At 38.0% G+C, this 13,234-nt stretch overlaps 1 protein-coding gene and 1 pseudogene across 6 annotated transcripts in view; both read left to right on the top strand.

Annotated features, from left to right (window-relative positions):
* LTBP1 (latent transforming growth factor beta binding protein 1) overlaps nucleotides 1-13,234 on the top strand; it is a 419,491-nt gene that overhangs the window by 280,507 nt on the left and 125,750 nt on the right. For 3 of the 6 annotated variants that reach the window (XM_068564861.1, XM_068564865.1, XM_068564866.1), the window contains 3 exons: nucleotides 3,093-3,192; nucleotides 4,016-4,111; nucleotides 12,724-12,849. In XM_068564861.1, coding sequence (XP_068420962.1) covers nucleotides 3,093-3,192; nucleotides 4,016-4,111; nucleotides 12,724-12,849 — 322 coding nt within the window. Of the gene's footprint in view, nucleotides 1-3,092; nucleotides 3,193-4,012; nucleotides 4,112-12,723; nucleotides 12,850-13,234 lie in introns of all 6 variants that reach the window. The other 3 variants (XM_068564862.1, XM_068564863.1, XM_068564864.1) reach the window with 1 other exon arrangement.
* Nucleotides 286-1,657, top strand: LOC137777892 (GA-binding protein alpha chain pseudogene; annotated as a pseudogene).

The following is a 13,234-nucleotide window of genomic DNA, read 5'->3' on the forward strand; positions in this document are numbered from 1 at the left end:
GGCGGGGAGTCGGGGGGCAGGTGTGGAATTCTGTCTGTAAGCTGCGGGAGTGGACTAACATCTGGTTATGGTCTGCTCCTTGCTGGCATTGACCATGGGCTGCAGGGGGTGGGGTGCAATTGAGACTGACTGGGGTCACCTTTTAATAGGTAATAGAAGAGCTAGTCTGTATTCTTAAGAATACAGGGGGAAACTCACCGGACAGGAAGTGTCTCAGAGACAGTCGGCGACCGGACGGCTCTAGGTGAGACAGAAGCCAAACAGGAGGAGGAAGTGGAGGGGTCAGCTTTTGAAATACTTAAATCATGACGAAAAGAGAAGCAGAGGAGCTGATAGAAATTGAGATTGATGGAACAGAGAAACCAGAGTGCACAGAAGAAAGCATTGTTGAACAAACCTACACTCCAGCCGAATGTGTAAGCCAGGCCATAGACATCAATGAGCCAACAGGCAATTTAAAGAAACTACTAGAACCAAGACTGCAGTGTTCTTTGGATGCTCATGAAATTTGCCTGCAAGATATACAGCTGGATCCAGAACGAAGTTTATTTGACCAAGGAGTAAAGACAGATGGACCTGTACAGCTAATTTCTTACCAAGGAATTGAACCAAAGCTAAACATCCTGGAAATTGTTAAACCTGCGGAAACAGTTGAAGTAGTTATTGATCCAGATGCCCACCATGCCAAAGCAGAAGCACATCTTGTTGAGGAAGCTCAAGTGATAACTCCTGATGGCACAAAACACATTACAACCATTTCAGATGAAACCTCAGAACAAGTGACGAGATGGGCTGATGCTCTGGAAGGTTATAGGAAAGAGCAAGAACGTCTTGGGATACCCTGTGATCCCATACAGTGGTCCACAGACCAAGTCCTGCATTGGGTGGTTTGGGTAATGAAGGAATTCAGCATAACCGATATAGACCTCACTACGCTGAATATTTCTGGAAGAGAACTCTGTAGTCTCAACCAAGAAGAGTTTTTTCAGCGGGTTCCTCGGGAGAAATTCTCTGGAGTCATCTGGAACTTCTTCGAAAATGTGTGTTGGCAAGCCAAGAACAACAGATGAATGAGATAGTTACAATTGATCAACCTGTGCAAATTATTCCCGCATCAGTGCAGTCTGCTACACCAACAGCCATTAAAGCTATAAATAGTAGTGCAAAGGCTGCTAAAGTACAAAGAGCTCCAAGGACTTCAGGAGAAGATAGAAGTTCACCTGGGAACAGAACAGGAAACAATGGCCAAATCCGACTGCGGCAGTTTTTGCTAGAACTTCTTACTGACAAGGATGCTCGAGACTGCATTTCTTGGGTTGGTGATGAAGGAGAATTTAAGCTAAATCAGCCCGAACTGGTTGCACAAAAATGGGGACAACGTAAAAATAAACCTACAATGAACTATGAGAAACTTAGTCGTGCATTAAGGTATTATTATGATGGGGACATGATTTGTAAAGTTCAAAGCAAGAGATTTGTATACAAGTTTGTCTGTGACTTGAAGACTCTTATTGGATACAGTGCAGCAGAGTTGAACTGTTTGGTCACAGAATGTGAACAGAAGAAACTTGCAAAGATGCAACTGCATGGAAATGCCCAGCCAGTCACAGCAGTAGCCCTGGCTACTGCGTCTCTGCAAACAGAAAAGGATAATTGAGCCCAGGACCTTTTGGGAGTCCAAGGTCTTTCTTAAATGTTAGAGCAAGTATTGCTCTTACCTTTATTACTGAATTTGAATCTTCTTTTATTTCTAGACTGTACAATCTGATGCATGATTTTTTTATAAATATTTCATACTCTTGTGAAAAAAAAAGAGGGGGAAATGTGGGAAAAAGTAATAAGTGCTCAATGTTTCTAGAAGATGCATCACAGCAGGATTAACTGAGATGGGGAGAAAGAGGAAGCTTGGGAGGTCGATTAGATGACCACAGGAAACTGAGAATGAGAGAGTGAGTGCACATGAGGGTAATGGGGGCTATGGATGTGGAAAATGATGAACAAATATAAGGAATAGTGGAAATGGGCAGGGCTTGGAATGAGGAATGAAAGAGGGGGTACTAAAAAAGTGACTTTAAACCTGGACAGATTAATGACTGTGGCGTTAACAGAAATGAAGAAGGTGGAATCAGAGCCTGGATGCTTTGGGGAAGGGGTGGGTTTGAGGAATTTGTGGAATATCTAAATGGAATTACCATATAAGCACTCATGCCTACACAATTGGGTCTTTGATGACATACTCAGGCAGGATATCTGTTTTATCAAAAGCAGAAAAGGTGGTAAGGTAAAAGGGAAACAGAGGCCAGGGGAGTGAGCCTTCTGGAAGATGACAGTGATTAAAGCAAGGAGTGCTTTAACCAGGAGTGGTGAGCGCTCTGGGCCCGCAGTGGTGTGAGTGAGGTCTCAGACCCTTACCTAGCCCGATTGTTCAGTCTGCAGGAGCCCTAAGGAGCTGTAACTAGAAACTGAGCCCTGGGTGCCAGTCTGTTTCTTTGCTTCTGGTCCAGAGGACAGGAGCGGTCAACAGGGTGTGTGAGGTGCTCCTCCAAGTCCCTATTTTTCTGTTGCTGTTTGACTACCAGTATTCTGAGAGGTGGAGGTGTAAAGTTACTGTAATGACTGACTGGCTTACTGTATTTTAATGTATTGTGTGTTCTTTGTTATGGCACGCCTGTATCCATTACCTAATCTGCGAAGTGTGGCTGGTCGTTTCATTTGGGCAGAAGCCACATGTGAATGAGGCAATGGTGGAGTTCTCCTCTGGGGTCAGTTTTGCCTTGTTCCAGACCAAACATGGGCCCCTGAGCCAAGGCATTCGTTTAAAATGTCTGAAGAGACCTTTTGCTTTGGGCCCCCGGGAAATGGGTGAGGGTGTGTGCACATGTCAGCACTGCTGGGAAAACTCAAGGGCTTAGTATAGTAGCAGCACAGCAATGGTTCATTTTTTTAAATTTCAAGCAATTGCACAAGTTTTTGTGTACCTGTGATATTTGTTGCCTTTCTAAGAGTAAAATTTATAAAAATAGTAATATGTGGAAACTAAAAATTCCTACTCTCTGTTTTCTTCTTTTTCTCTTTTTAATACAACCATCTAGGAAATACCTTCATTGGATCAAGAGAAAACCAAACTTGAGCCTAGTCAACCCCAGCTCTCTCCAGGCATTTCCACTATTCATCTGCATCCGCAGTTTCCAGGTAGCCTGTGTTGATTTGTGCTGTTTTTAAGAGTACTCTGAATAAAAGAGTAAGATGAGGATTTTTTTGTGTCTTTGGTTTTAAAGTTTTAATCAGGAGAGTTCCGAAGTGAAGTAAAATGTGAAATACACTTATGTATATTAATATACTCATATAATGTTAGTGTAAGTATGGTACAGTCAATCCTTCTTTATCCGTGGTTTCACTTTCTGCGGTCAGCTGCAGCCCAAAAATATTAAATGGAAAATTCCAGAAGTAAACAATCATACATTTTAAATTGTGCATTGTTCTGAGTAGCATGATGAAATCTTGCGCCGTCCTGCTCCATCCTGCCTGGGACGTGAATCATCCCTTTGTCCAGTATCCATGCTCTATATGCTTCCTGCCCGTTAGTATAGGAAAAAACATAGTATATGTAGGGTTTGGTACTCTCTGCGGTTTCAGACATCCACTGGGGAGGTCTTAGAACATATCCCCCGCGGATAAGGGGAGACTACTGTATTATAAGTATTATAATGATAAAATTTTTTCACTATTTTCTGTGGTCAGGAGTAGTATATATTATTAGAACATTATTGAGGTTCATCATTTGATGAAGGGTCATTTTTCTTGGCTTCCAAATTGCTCTCAGATATTCTTGCTAAATGTTGAAACCAGGCGTACAGGCTAATACCATGAGCTTTAGGGACCCATAGCTGTTCCTGTATCCAAGAATTACTGTGGTATGTTGTTCGATTAAATTATGCTTGCATTTTGAAATGGGATCTCAATGCACATAATAGCCTTTAATTTTCATTTTATTCCCTCCTTCCTCGTATAGTAGTGATTGAAAAAACATCACCTCCTGTGCCTGTGGAAGTAGCTCCTGAAGCTTCAACATCAAGCGCCAGCCAAGTCATTGCACCTACTCAAGTAACAGGTAGGTGCAGTATTGATGTCACAGAGCCTGTGGAGGAAACGTGGACATGAACTTCATTTTAAATGTAGTGTCAAAACTGTATCACATGTATCACAAGATTGCTCATGGCAGAGTTAGTCATAAGAGCAAATATTTGGAAATAATCTAAATATTGTTTAAAGGAAGAGTATGTTTAAACAAGTTATGGTACATATGCAGTGGAATATCACATAGCTATAAATGTTTTAAAGTATTCAATGTTGTGAGGAGATGCTTATGGCAAAATATTAAGAAATATAGAACACAGTGATTCCAATTTTATTTCTTAAATGTTTACAAACAGAAAAAGTTCATCACAGTGTTTAACCATCCCCAGTTGATAGGATCATGGATAACATTTATGCTCTCCAATATATTTTTATATATTTTAAAATTCTTTATAATAAACATATTTTAATCATTAGTGACAGATTATAAAGATTTATCATAATTTGTAACCAACAGCCTAAAAGTTAATATCCTTAATGTATAGTGAGATCTTATACATCAGCAATAAAAATGCTGATAGAAAAATGGAAATAATGTAATCAGGTAATTCATAGATAACATACCAAGAAACATATATGTAATAGGAAATTTCAACTTTATGAGTAGTCAAAGAAATGCAAATTAAAATGAGAATTCTTTATTCTTAACAAATTAGTATTTAATTTTTACTAGAGTGAAATTGAGGCTCTCACACATTGCTGAAAGGAATGTAAACTAGTTCAACTTTTCTGGAAAGCACAAACTGGCAATATGTGTCGAGAACTTTAAAAATCTTCAAGACTTTTAAGTCAGTATCCCACATTAAAATAACTAGTATAAGGAAATAACGTCCCCCCAAACTGTTGTAATGGTTTATATAAATGGACACTTACCACAGCACCATGTATAATAGAGAAATAGAAAAAAAAACCTAAGTATTTAACTATAGGGAAATAGATAATTATATCTACATTGAAACAGTATGCTACCATCAAATACTACAGTATTTTTGAAGAATTTTTATTAAAATCTCTCAGAAAATGGTCACAAGATATTGTTAAATACAAGATAAAGTATATAAAAATGAAGGATACAGTGTATTAAACCATATACGTATAGCTGATTCACTTTGCTGTACAGTAGAAACTAACACAACATTGTAGAGCAGCTATACTCCAATAAAAATTTTAAAACAAACAAAAAAACACAAGGATTTACTGTACAGCCCAGGGAACTATATTCAATATCTTGTAATAACCTATAATGGAAAAGAATCTGAAGGAGAATATAAATATAAAAAAAAAGACATACATACATTGAGAAAATGCTAGAAGAAAATACACCAGATATTACCAGTGATTATTTTTTGTAGTGGGGTCTGAGAGGTTCGGATGTTGTTTCGTTTTAGAATTTTTTGTGCATTCCACATATTCTTGTGTGGAAATATAGTATTATAATCAGAGAAAATATCACTAAGATGTATCACAGCAGCTTAAGTTCCTGATGTCATTGCAGGATGAGGCTGGCAATGAGGTTGGCAGAAGCTAATAGAGGAGTTTGCAGCCTCCCTTAGAATTTCACCTCTTCAGAGACATGACATGCATCATTTCCAATAGAAATGTGCTTGGTTAGATGTGTTAATTAGTGGGATTGTGGTGATCATTTCACAATGTATACATATTAAAATATCAAGTTGTACACCTTAAATACATACAGCTTTTATATGTTTTAAAAAACCAAAAACTTTTACCCATTTTCTCAAAATTGTGGATGTAATTTCTCTTAGATACTTGAACTGATACAGCAGACTAGAAAGTGTTTTTAAAAAGCACCCCAGCCCCAAGGTGCAATGCAGTTGACTAAATAGTGCAGAGTCGCATCATGGACCCAGCAGTGTGTTTTCACTTACTTCAGGGATACCCTCAAGGCGCAGCTGCACCCAGAGCCATGGTCTTCCCACGTGAATGCAGGGCAACTGCTCTTTGGTTTTACTATAAATACCGAGTAAAGTGTTATAGAAATGTTAGCTATTCTAAGTATTTCTAGTGATACAGTGAAATGCTAGTGATTTTTTTTTTTTTAAATGGCTGTGGCTAAAATTGTTATTCTCTGTTCTGAAGTCACATGCATGTCTACCCACTTTATTAATCCCATCTATGAGAGGCTCTGCTATGCAGTGCAAGGCATACAAAAACATGTAATATACCGTCTTGGTCAGCGAGGATCTTCTCATTGTTTATATCAGCGTTAAAAAGAAAAATTGCAGTCTGTCAGTGCAAAAGTTCTTTCAAGTACTCTGTTTCCATTTTCCAATGTGAAGACATACTTTTGTGCCTTTTTAACAATGGCTGACTTCAACCATCAGACTTCTTGCAAACTAGCTTTGTAGAGGTTAAGTTTGGCTAGATAAAGGTAGTTTCATCATTTAAATGCAGGCCTGTGAGGAATAATAAATTGCAGTTACTCAGCTTCAACTGAACTGCGGAGCTGATTGAAAAAAATGAAAGTAGCTGTCCTATATGAAGTTGTTAGAAGACAGCTTAATTTGAGTTTGGCAGAGATACAGGGCTAACATCTGCTATCACATGTTTGAAGCACAAATATTTCCTTCCAGGAAACAAGTGACATTGAAATTTTATTTTCATGCAGCATTTGTAGGTGCTCCGACTTCATGTAGTAAAAGAATCTTTCTAAAACAATCCATGGGGAGAACATTGTAAATAGTCTTTGAATTTAAATGGCTTGCAATTTTTGGAGCCATACTATATGATCTGTAATCTACACTAGAACAAGAGGACTGTTTTGTATCAAATTTAATTGAAATCAAAATATAGATGTTCCCATTGGTCTTGATAAGAGAGCCAAACATGTAGATTGAAGGAGCAATCTGATCATTTCTCTCTGAAACATTAGGCAGTGTTTTTTTTGTTTTGTGTTGTTTTGTTTTCCCCTAGAACACGAAGGAGGTAGATGTTTGTCACTCTTAGTTTCATCCATAAATTGAAGAAAGGAATAGAATAATAAGTAGGTGTCTAAAATAAACAAAATAAGCTCCACATTGCTCAACGATGATATCTTTATGATGGTGAGATTGGAAGTAGCCTTTGCAGATTTCATCAGACTCACTTTGACTTGCAATAATTATAAAGTGAGCCACATATTTGCAGGGAATATGTGTGATACTTTCCACTCTCAGCAGCTCAGTTGGTGGTTTGCAGTATTATTGGCATACTGTTTCCAAATAAATGATACATTTCAGCATATAAATTCTTGATTTAGCATAGTATCTTAATAGCTCAAGGATAGGTTGGAAAATCAGACCTTTATTTCTCTGGCGAGTATTTACAAAGTGGAAACATCTGCTTCAGTTGTTGTGGGACAGCTTATGCTCTTTGTGGGGCAGTTAGGAAGCCAGGGCATTTCTGTAAACCTTTCCATGAGTTGACATTTGATGCCTTCCTCCAGCTCTTCCTAAACTTTCTCCATGGCCCTTGCAGACCAGCCAGAAATTATTCTTTGACTTTCATGACTGCTTTATGTAAACCTTTGTAATCATCATGGCCCAAACATTATAACAACTATTTTGCTCGTTGGATCTTTTCCAGAACTCAGAAATGACCACTTTATAAAAACGTTTGTCCCTGAAGCATATTACCAGTATCATGACAGCCTCAATAAACTGTGTACGCTAATGGAAGGTGAACTTTTTTCCATGTTAAATCATCATGCTTTAATATTTCCAGCTCTGTTTATTTATTTATTTTGAGTAATCACATGATGAGGAAAAAAGCTAAAGTTCAGCATACTCATTTTCATATTTTGTCAACAGCTCTCTTTTTCATTTAATTCTTAAAAATAAAGACACCAAACTCTTAAATCCACCACTGGCCTTTTTGCCGGCATAAATAGAGCATTTGGTTTTCCACTGGCTTTTGGTCATGGCTCTTTTTCCAAATTCTAAATGGGCTCCCGGGAAAGAAACAGTAAGGTCCTTGGCCCAGTGCAGGTGAAGCTGTTTCAGGGGCCACATGTAGTAGGAAAGCATAGGGCGGTCCTGCAAACCCGGGGAAATGTGATGGGTGTAATGAAGGAGGACACCTGGAAGAGTCCAGTGGGAGCAGTCTCTTGATCTCTGGGAAACCAAACATGCTGTAGAAGAGAAGACATTATCATTAACCAGAGTGCCCGGGAGACCAGTAATTGGTGCTTCCTGTGCGAGGCTTTGCCATATTCCCGGTGCTTGTGTTGACGCTATCAGCACGTACAGAGAAATGTATGTTTTGACCTGAACTGATCCTTTCCATGGGAACAGGCTCACAAGCCTATGTGTGAGTGACCTCTTAGAAAAATGTAAAGCATAATGTCTGTGCCCCACAAAACACAGAGAAAACCAGCAGCTTTTTTTTAGTTTTAAGACAATACCCTCAGGACTTGGCTTTCTGTATAACTTATATGTGATCAAGAATGAAAGCGTAACAGACAAGGAGGGAAAGCATGGGAAGAGGTGGTGGGAGACATGTTTTTAAAGTTTTAAAATAGGAATAGCAGTAATTTACTTTTTACCTTAAAAATGGTATTGATCAATTTTTTTGGTTCTTTTTTTTTTTGAGGCGTGGTTGACATAACATTATATAAGTTTAAGGTATACAGTGTGTTGGTTTGATACATTCGTATATTGCACTATGATTACTACAAAAGCATTAGCTAACACCTTTATCATGTCACATACTTTTCCTTTTTGTGTGTTAAGAACGGTTAAGATTTAATCTCTTAGCAACATTGGAATTTATAATACAGTATTGTTGACTATAATCTGGTAAATTTTTTGATGAGTAGTAAAGAGAAAGCAGAGGTGTTTTGAAGTTGTTATGGCTTTCTTTTTTTGTTTAACTTAGAAGGGTGGAATCCTCTTAGCAAATGGATAAAAGGTATCTCTGAGGACAAACTGATAAGTTACATTCATCACTCGTATATAAAAAAAAAAAAATGGGGCAAACAGTGTAGAAATCAAGTATAGGTTAGTAAATGTCCCTCCGCTCCTTTGATGTATCTCTTAGTACCCTCTAGTGGTGTCAGAGTAACATTTTCTTACATACGTTAGTACCAACTGGGATCAACATTTTCAAGCTGCATCTTTATATACTTAATCTGAGGTAATCAACTAAAAATCCTCAAACTTTCCTCATAACTCTTTCAACCTCATAGCTTCCATTTAAGATACTAGATTGGAAGGAAACGCTATTATTATTCATTTCTTAAGACTAAGGAATTAAAATTCTTAACCATTTCTCCTATCTTAGAGCTGACTTAAGAAGAAAAGATCTAAATATTGGCACACTGCTATAGGAATGTATCTCATCTGAATTAAGCATCACATATTTTTGAAGACTTTTGTTCACACATGTAAAAAAATCCATCCTAAAGCTATGCCTGAATAAGGACAAATAAATATTTGGTAATCAACAAATTGGTATGTGGGGGGCTGGGGGTGGGGCAATGAGTACTGATCAAGCCTTTCCTGAAAACCCCAGATGTATAGCCTTTTAATTCTGAATTCTTGTTCCTAGTATATTAAGTCATCTTCTAATTTTTCTTTTTGCAAATCTGATCAATATGTCTTTTCTGTTTTAAGAAAATGGCAGATAAGAACATAATGGAAATAATTACAAAGAAAATCAAGAAATCTAAATACCAATAATATTCAAAGAAGGCGTCTGCCTACAGTAAGAATAGATGGTTAAAGATGTGCTTCTCACACTATTCTACTAAAGAATTCTTATAAACAGAGAAGGGAGTTCTTACCTGAGGGTCTAGGAGTAGAACCTGGAGAAGATTACCTTTTCTACCTGCAGATTTTTGTGGCACATAGAAATAATAATTTTTTAAGAAAGACTTTTCTGATTATAGAAGTAATCATACCTGTTCATTGTAGAAATTTTGAAAAATACAGAAAAATATAGACAATGCAAATCCCCGTAATTGTAACACTTAAGACTTATTTCCTTCCAATCTTCTTTTCCGTGTATAAAATAATTTAGATCATATCCTATACTATAATTTGTACCTAACTATATTTTCTTAACAAATAAGCATTATCCTATCCTGTTAATGATTATATAATAATCTATGCTATGTATGTGTCATAATTCATTGTTTTATGTTGTTAGTATCAGTCACTTAAGTCTAGGCAATCATGTTGTCAAAAAAAACCATGTTTTTTTAGCCTTTTGGATTATTTTTTCTGTAATTTGATATTATACTGACTATAAACAGTCTATTTTTCTGATAGTGAATTAGCATAAATAGGCTCACTAAAGATATAAGTAACTTGTAAATGTGCGGTTTTTTCGTAATCCAAGTGATTTGGTGCAAAATACTGCAGCTCTGTAGTCATATGCATCCTTATAAAGCCTAGCAACTTTTCAAATGACTTGCATCGGTTGTCTTAAAGTCACAGCACAGTGAATAACACTTGATGAAAAATGAATGTGGTTTGGGTTTTGGAGAGCAACCTCAACCCCAACTTAGGTCATTTCCAAGTGAATTTTTGTTAAAACACTGTTTTTCACATCTTTCTTGAGAATTCACAGTGGGTTATTGGTGACAGTAGCATGCCTGTTTTTCTTTTCCTTCAAACCATAGATTGCTCTAACAAAGGTGTGATTTAGCTTGTCATGCCTGAGGCCCCGTCTTCCTCCACTGGGCCACTTGGGCTCATCCATGATCTCATCTGTTTTAAGCGTTGTTTACTACGTGATGACAGTGAGATACTAGCCCAAGGGAGTTGTTATAAATGTGCTGTTTCTTTGTTATCTATTCTTTTTTTTTTTTATTTTTTTATTTATTTATTATTTATTTTTGGTTGTGTTGGGTCTTTGTTTCTGTGCGAGGGCTTTCTCTAGTTGCGGCAAGCGGGGGCCACTCTTCATCGCGATGCGCAGGCCTCTCTTGTTGCGGAGCACAGGCTCCAGACGCGCAGGCTCAGTAGTTGTGGCTCACAGGCCTAGTTGCTCCGGGGCATGTGGGATCTTCCCAGACCAGGGCTCGAACCCGTGTCCCCTGCATTGGCAGGCAGATTCTCAACCACTGCGCCACCAGGGAAGCCCCTGTTATCTATTCTTAAATGACTTCAATAGGAACAACCACAGTAATCAGTAATAATGGCTAACTTTTTTTTAATTTTATTTATTTATTTATTTTTATTTTTGGCTGCGTTGGGTCTTTGTTGCTGCGCGCGGGCTTTCTCTAGTTGTGGTGAGTGGGGGCTACTCTTCATTGCAGTGGGTGCTCATTGTGGTGGCTTCTGTTGTTGCGGAGCAAAAAATCTGGGTGTGCAGGCTTCAGTAGTTGCAGCACGTGGGCTCAGTAGTTGTGGCTCGCGGGCTTAGTTACTCCACGGCATGTGGGATCTTCCCGGACCAGGCCTCGAACCTGTGTCCCCTGCGTTGGCAGGCGGATTCTTAACCACTTTGCCACCAAGGAAGCCCAATAATGGCTAACTTTTATTGAACACATATAATGTGCCAGGCATCGAGCTACATGCATTATTTAGGTTAACTCTTTTGAACTTCACGCTCTGAAGTTGGTGCTCTGATAATTCTCATTTACACAGACAGAAAAGTGAGGCTTAGATTGTTTAAGTAACTTGCTCTTTGTTACAGAGCTAAGAAAGGGCAGCAAGGTTGGTACCTGTACTGTCCTCCAAGGCTGGGCTTCTGACCACCAGCTGTGCCCCCCGCCCCCCACTACTCTATTATACATTCTTACAAAGATCATTGAAATCAACAGCCTGTCTTGGAGTAATTCATCTCAGGTCACCTTTGAGTCCTCATGTCCTCTTGGTAATAAAGCACATTGTGATGGCCTTCACCCACTGGGAGCTCCTCTCACCTTGCCTTGACCACAGCCTTGTCTGTGAGTGGAGTGAGGACTCGGGGCTCATCTTCTCAGGCTTCATAGAAGAAGCCAGTCTCATGCAGGGATCAGGAGGAGAGTGAGGGAGGAATTGAGCAGAGAAGATTTGGAAGAAGATTCTATACTAGTATAAATAAAATATGCTCCTGTTGAAATTGGCAAATTAAGAGTAAGTTACATCCAGAAGTTCTGCTTTGATTAGAAGTGGTAAATCTTTCTGGAGAATTAATGAGAAATTTGGAAGGAGGTTGAATATAGTTTTTGGAACTTGAATTTGGCCTGCTAACAAATAGAAAGTTACCATCTATTTCTTATCAGGAGAAATCATGTGATTAGTCCGTCATTGAAAATGAACTGGAGTGGATAGAAACTCATTGATGGGCCATCTTGGAAATTCAGAATTGACTATAACGTTTAACATGGCCTCTTTCTGAATTTCCACCTTCTCCAGTTCATCTTAGAAGTTGTTTCATCAAGAATTATTGATGACCTTGGCTGGGACTAACTGATCAATTATGAAATGATGATCATCAGTAATCAAATGAATTTATACTTGATTTTAGAGTATAAAATTTTGTTTTCTAATTGCATACCTGGCAATAAGGGAATCAGGAAACACAAGTGATGGTTTGCAAGTAGCAATGGAATCTTTGTTTATATCTGTTTTTCCCTACATTTTTTTATTTTTAAAGAAATCAATGAATGTACTGTGAACCCTGATATCTGTGGAGCAGGACACTGCATTAACCTACCGGTGAGGTATACCTGTATATGCTATGATGGCCACAAGTTCAGCGAGCAACAGAGGAAATGTGTTGGTAAGAAGAGACACCTTTGGTAGATGAGATTATTAAATATCAAATATTTGCACATAAAGAACATTTTTTTTATCATGGGGAAAATGTTATTGTGTTTAATTTTTAAAAAATTTTATCCCTGAGCTAAGGGTACTCAAAAAGAGGTTCAGTAAACTCCTAGGAGGCTCTTACCACTTGGTTCAATGCTACCTACCTTGCCAAGTGTAATACAATTACATAAAGGTGGAATAATTTCCCAAAGCTTTTCAGGTAAAGAATATAAAAGTAAGAGCTCTAGAAATAGCTATCTACAAACATATTTAGCAAAACAAATTAATATATTCTGCAGTAAAGAATTATGTTCATCTAAGTTCATAAAATTTGATTTTTAAAAGGGATTTCTGTA

Source organism: Eschrichtius robustus, chromosome 15 (genome assembly GCF_028021215.1).
Source record: "Eschrichtius robustus isolate mEscRob2 chromosome 15, mEscRob2.pri, whole genome shotgun sequence".
Lineage (NCBI taxonomy): Eukaryota > Metazoa > Chordata > Mammalia > Artiodactyla > Eschrichtiidae > Eschrichtius > Eschrichtius robustus.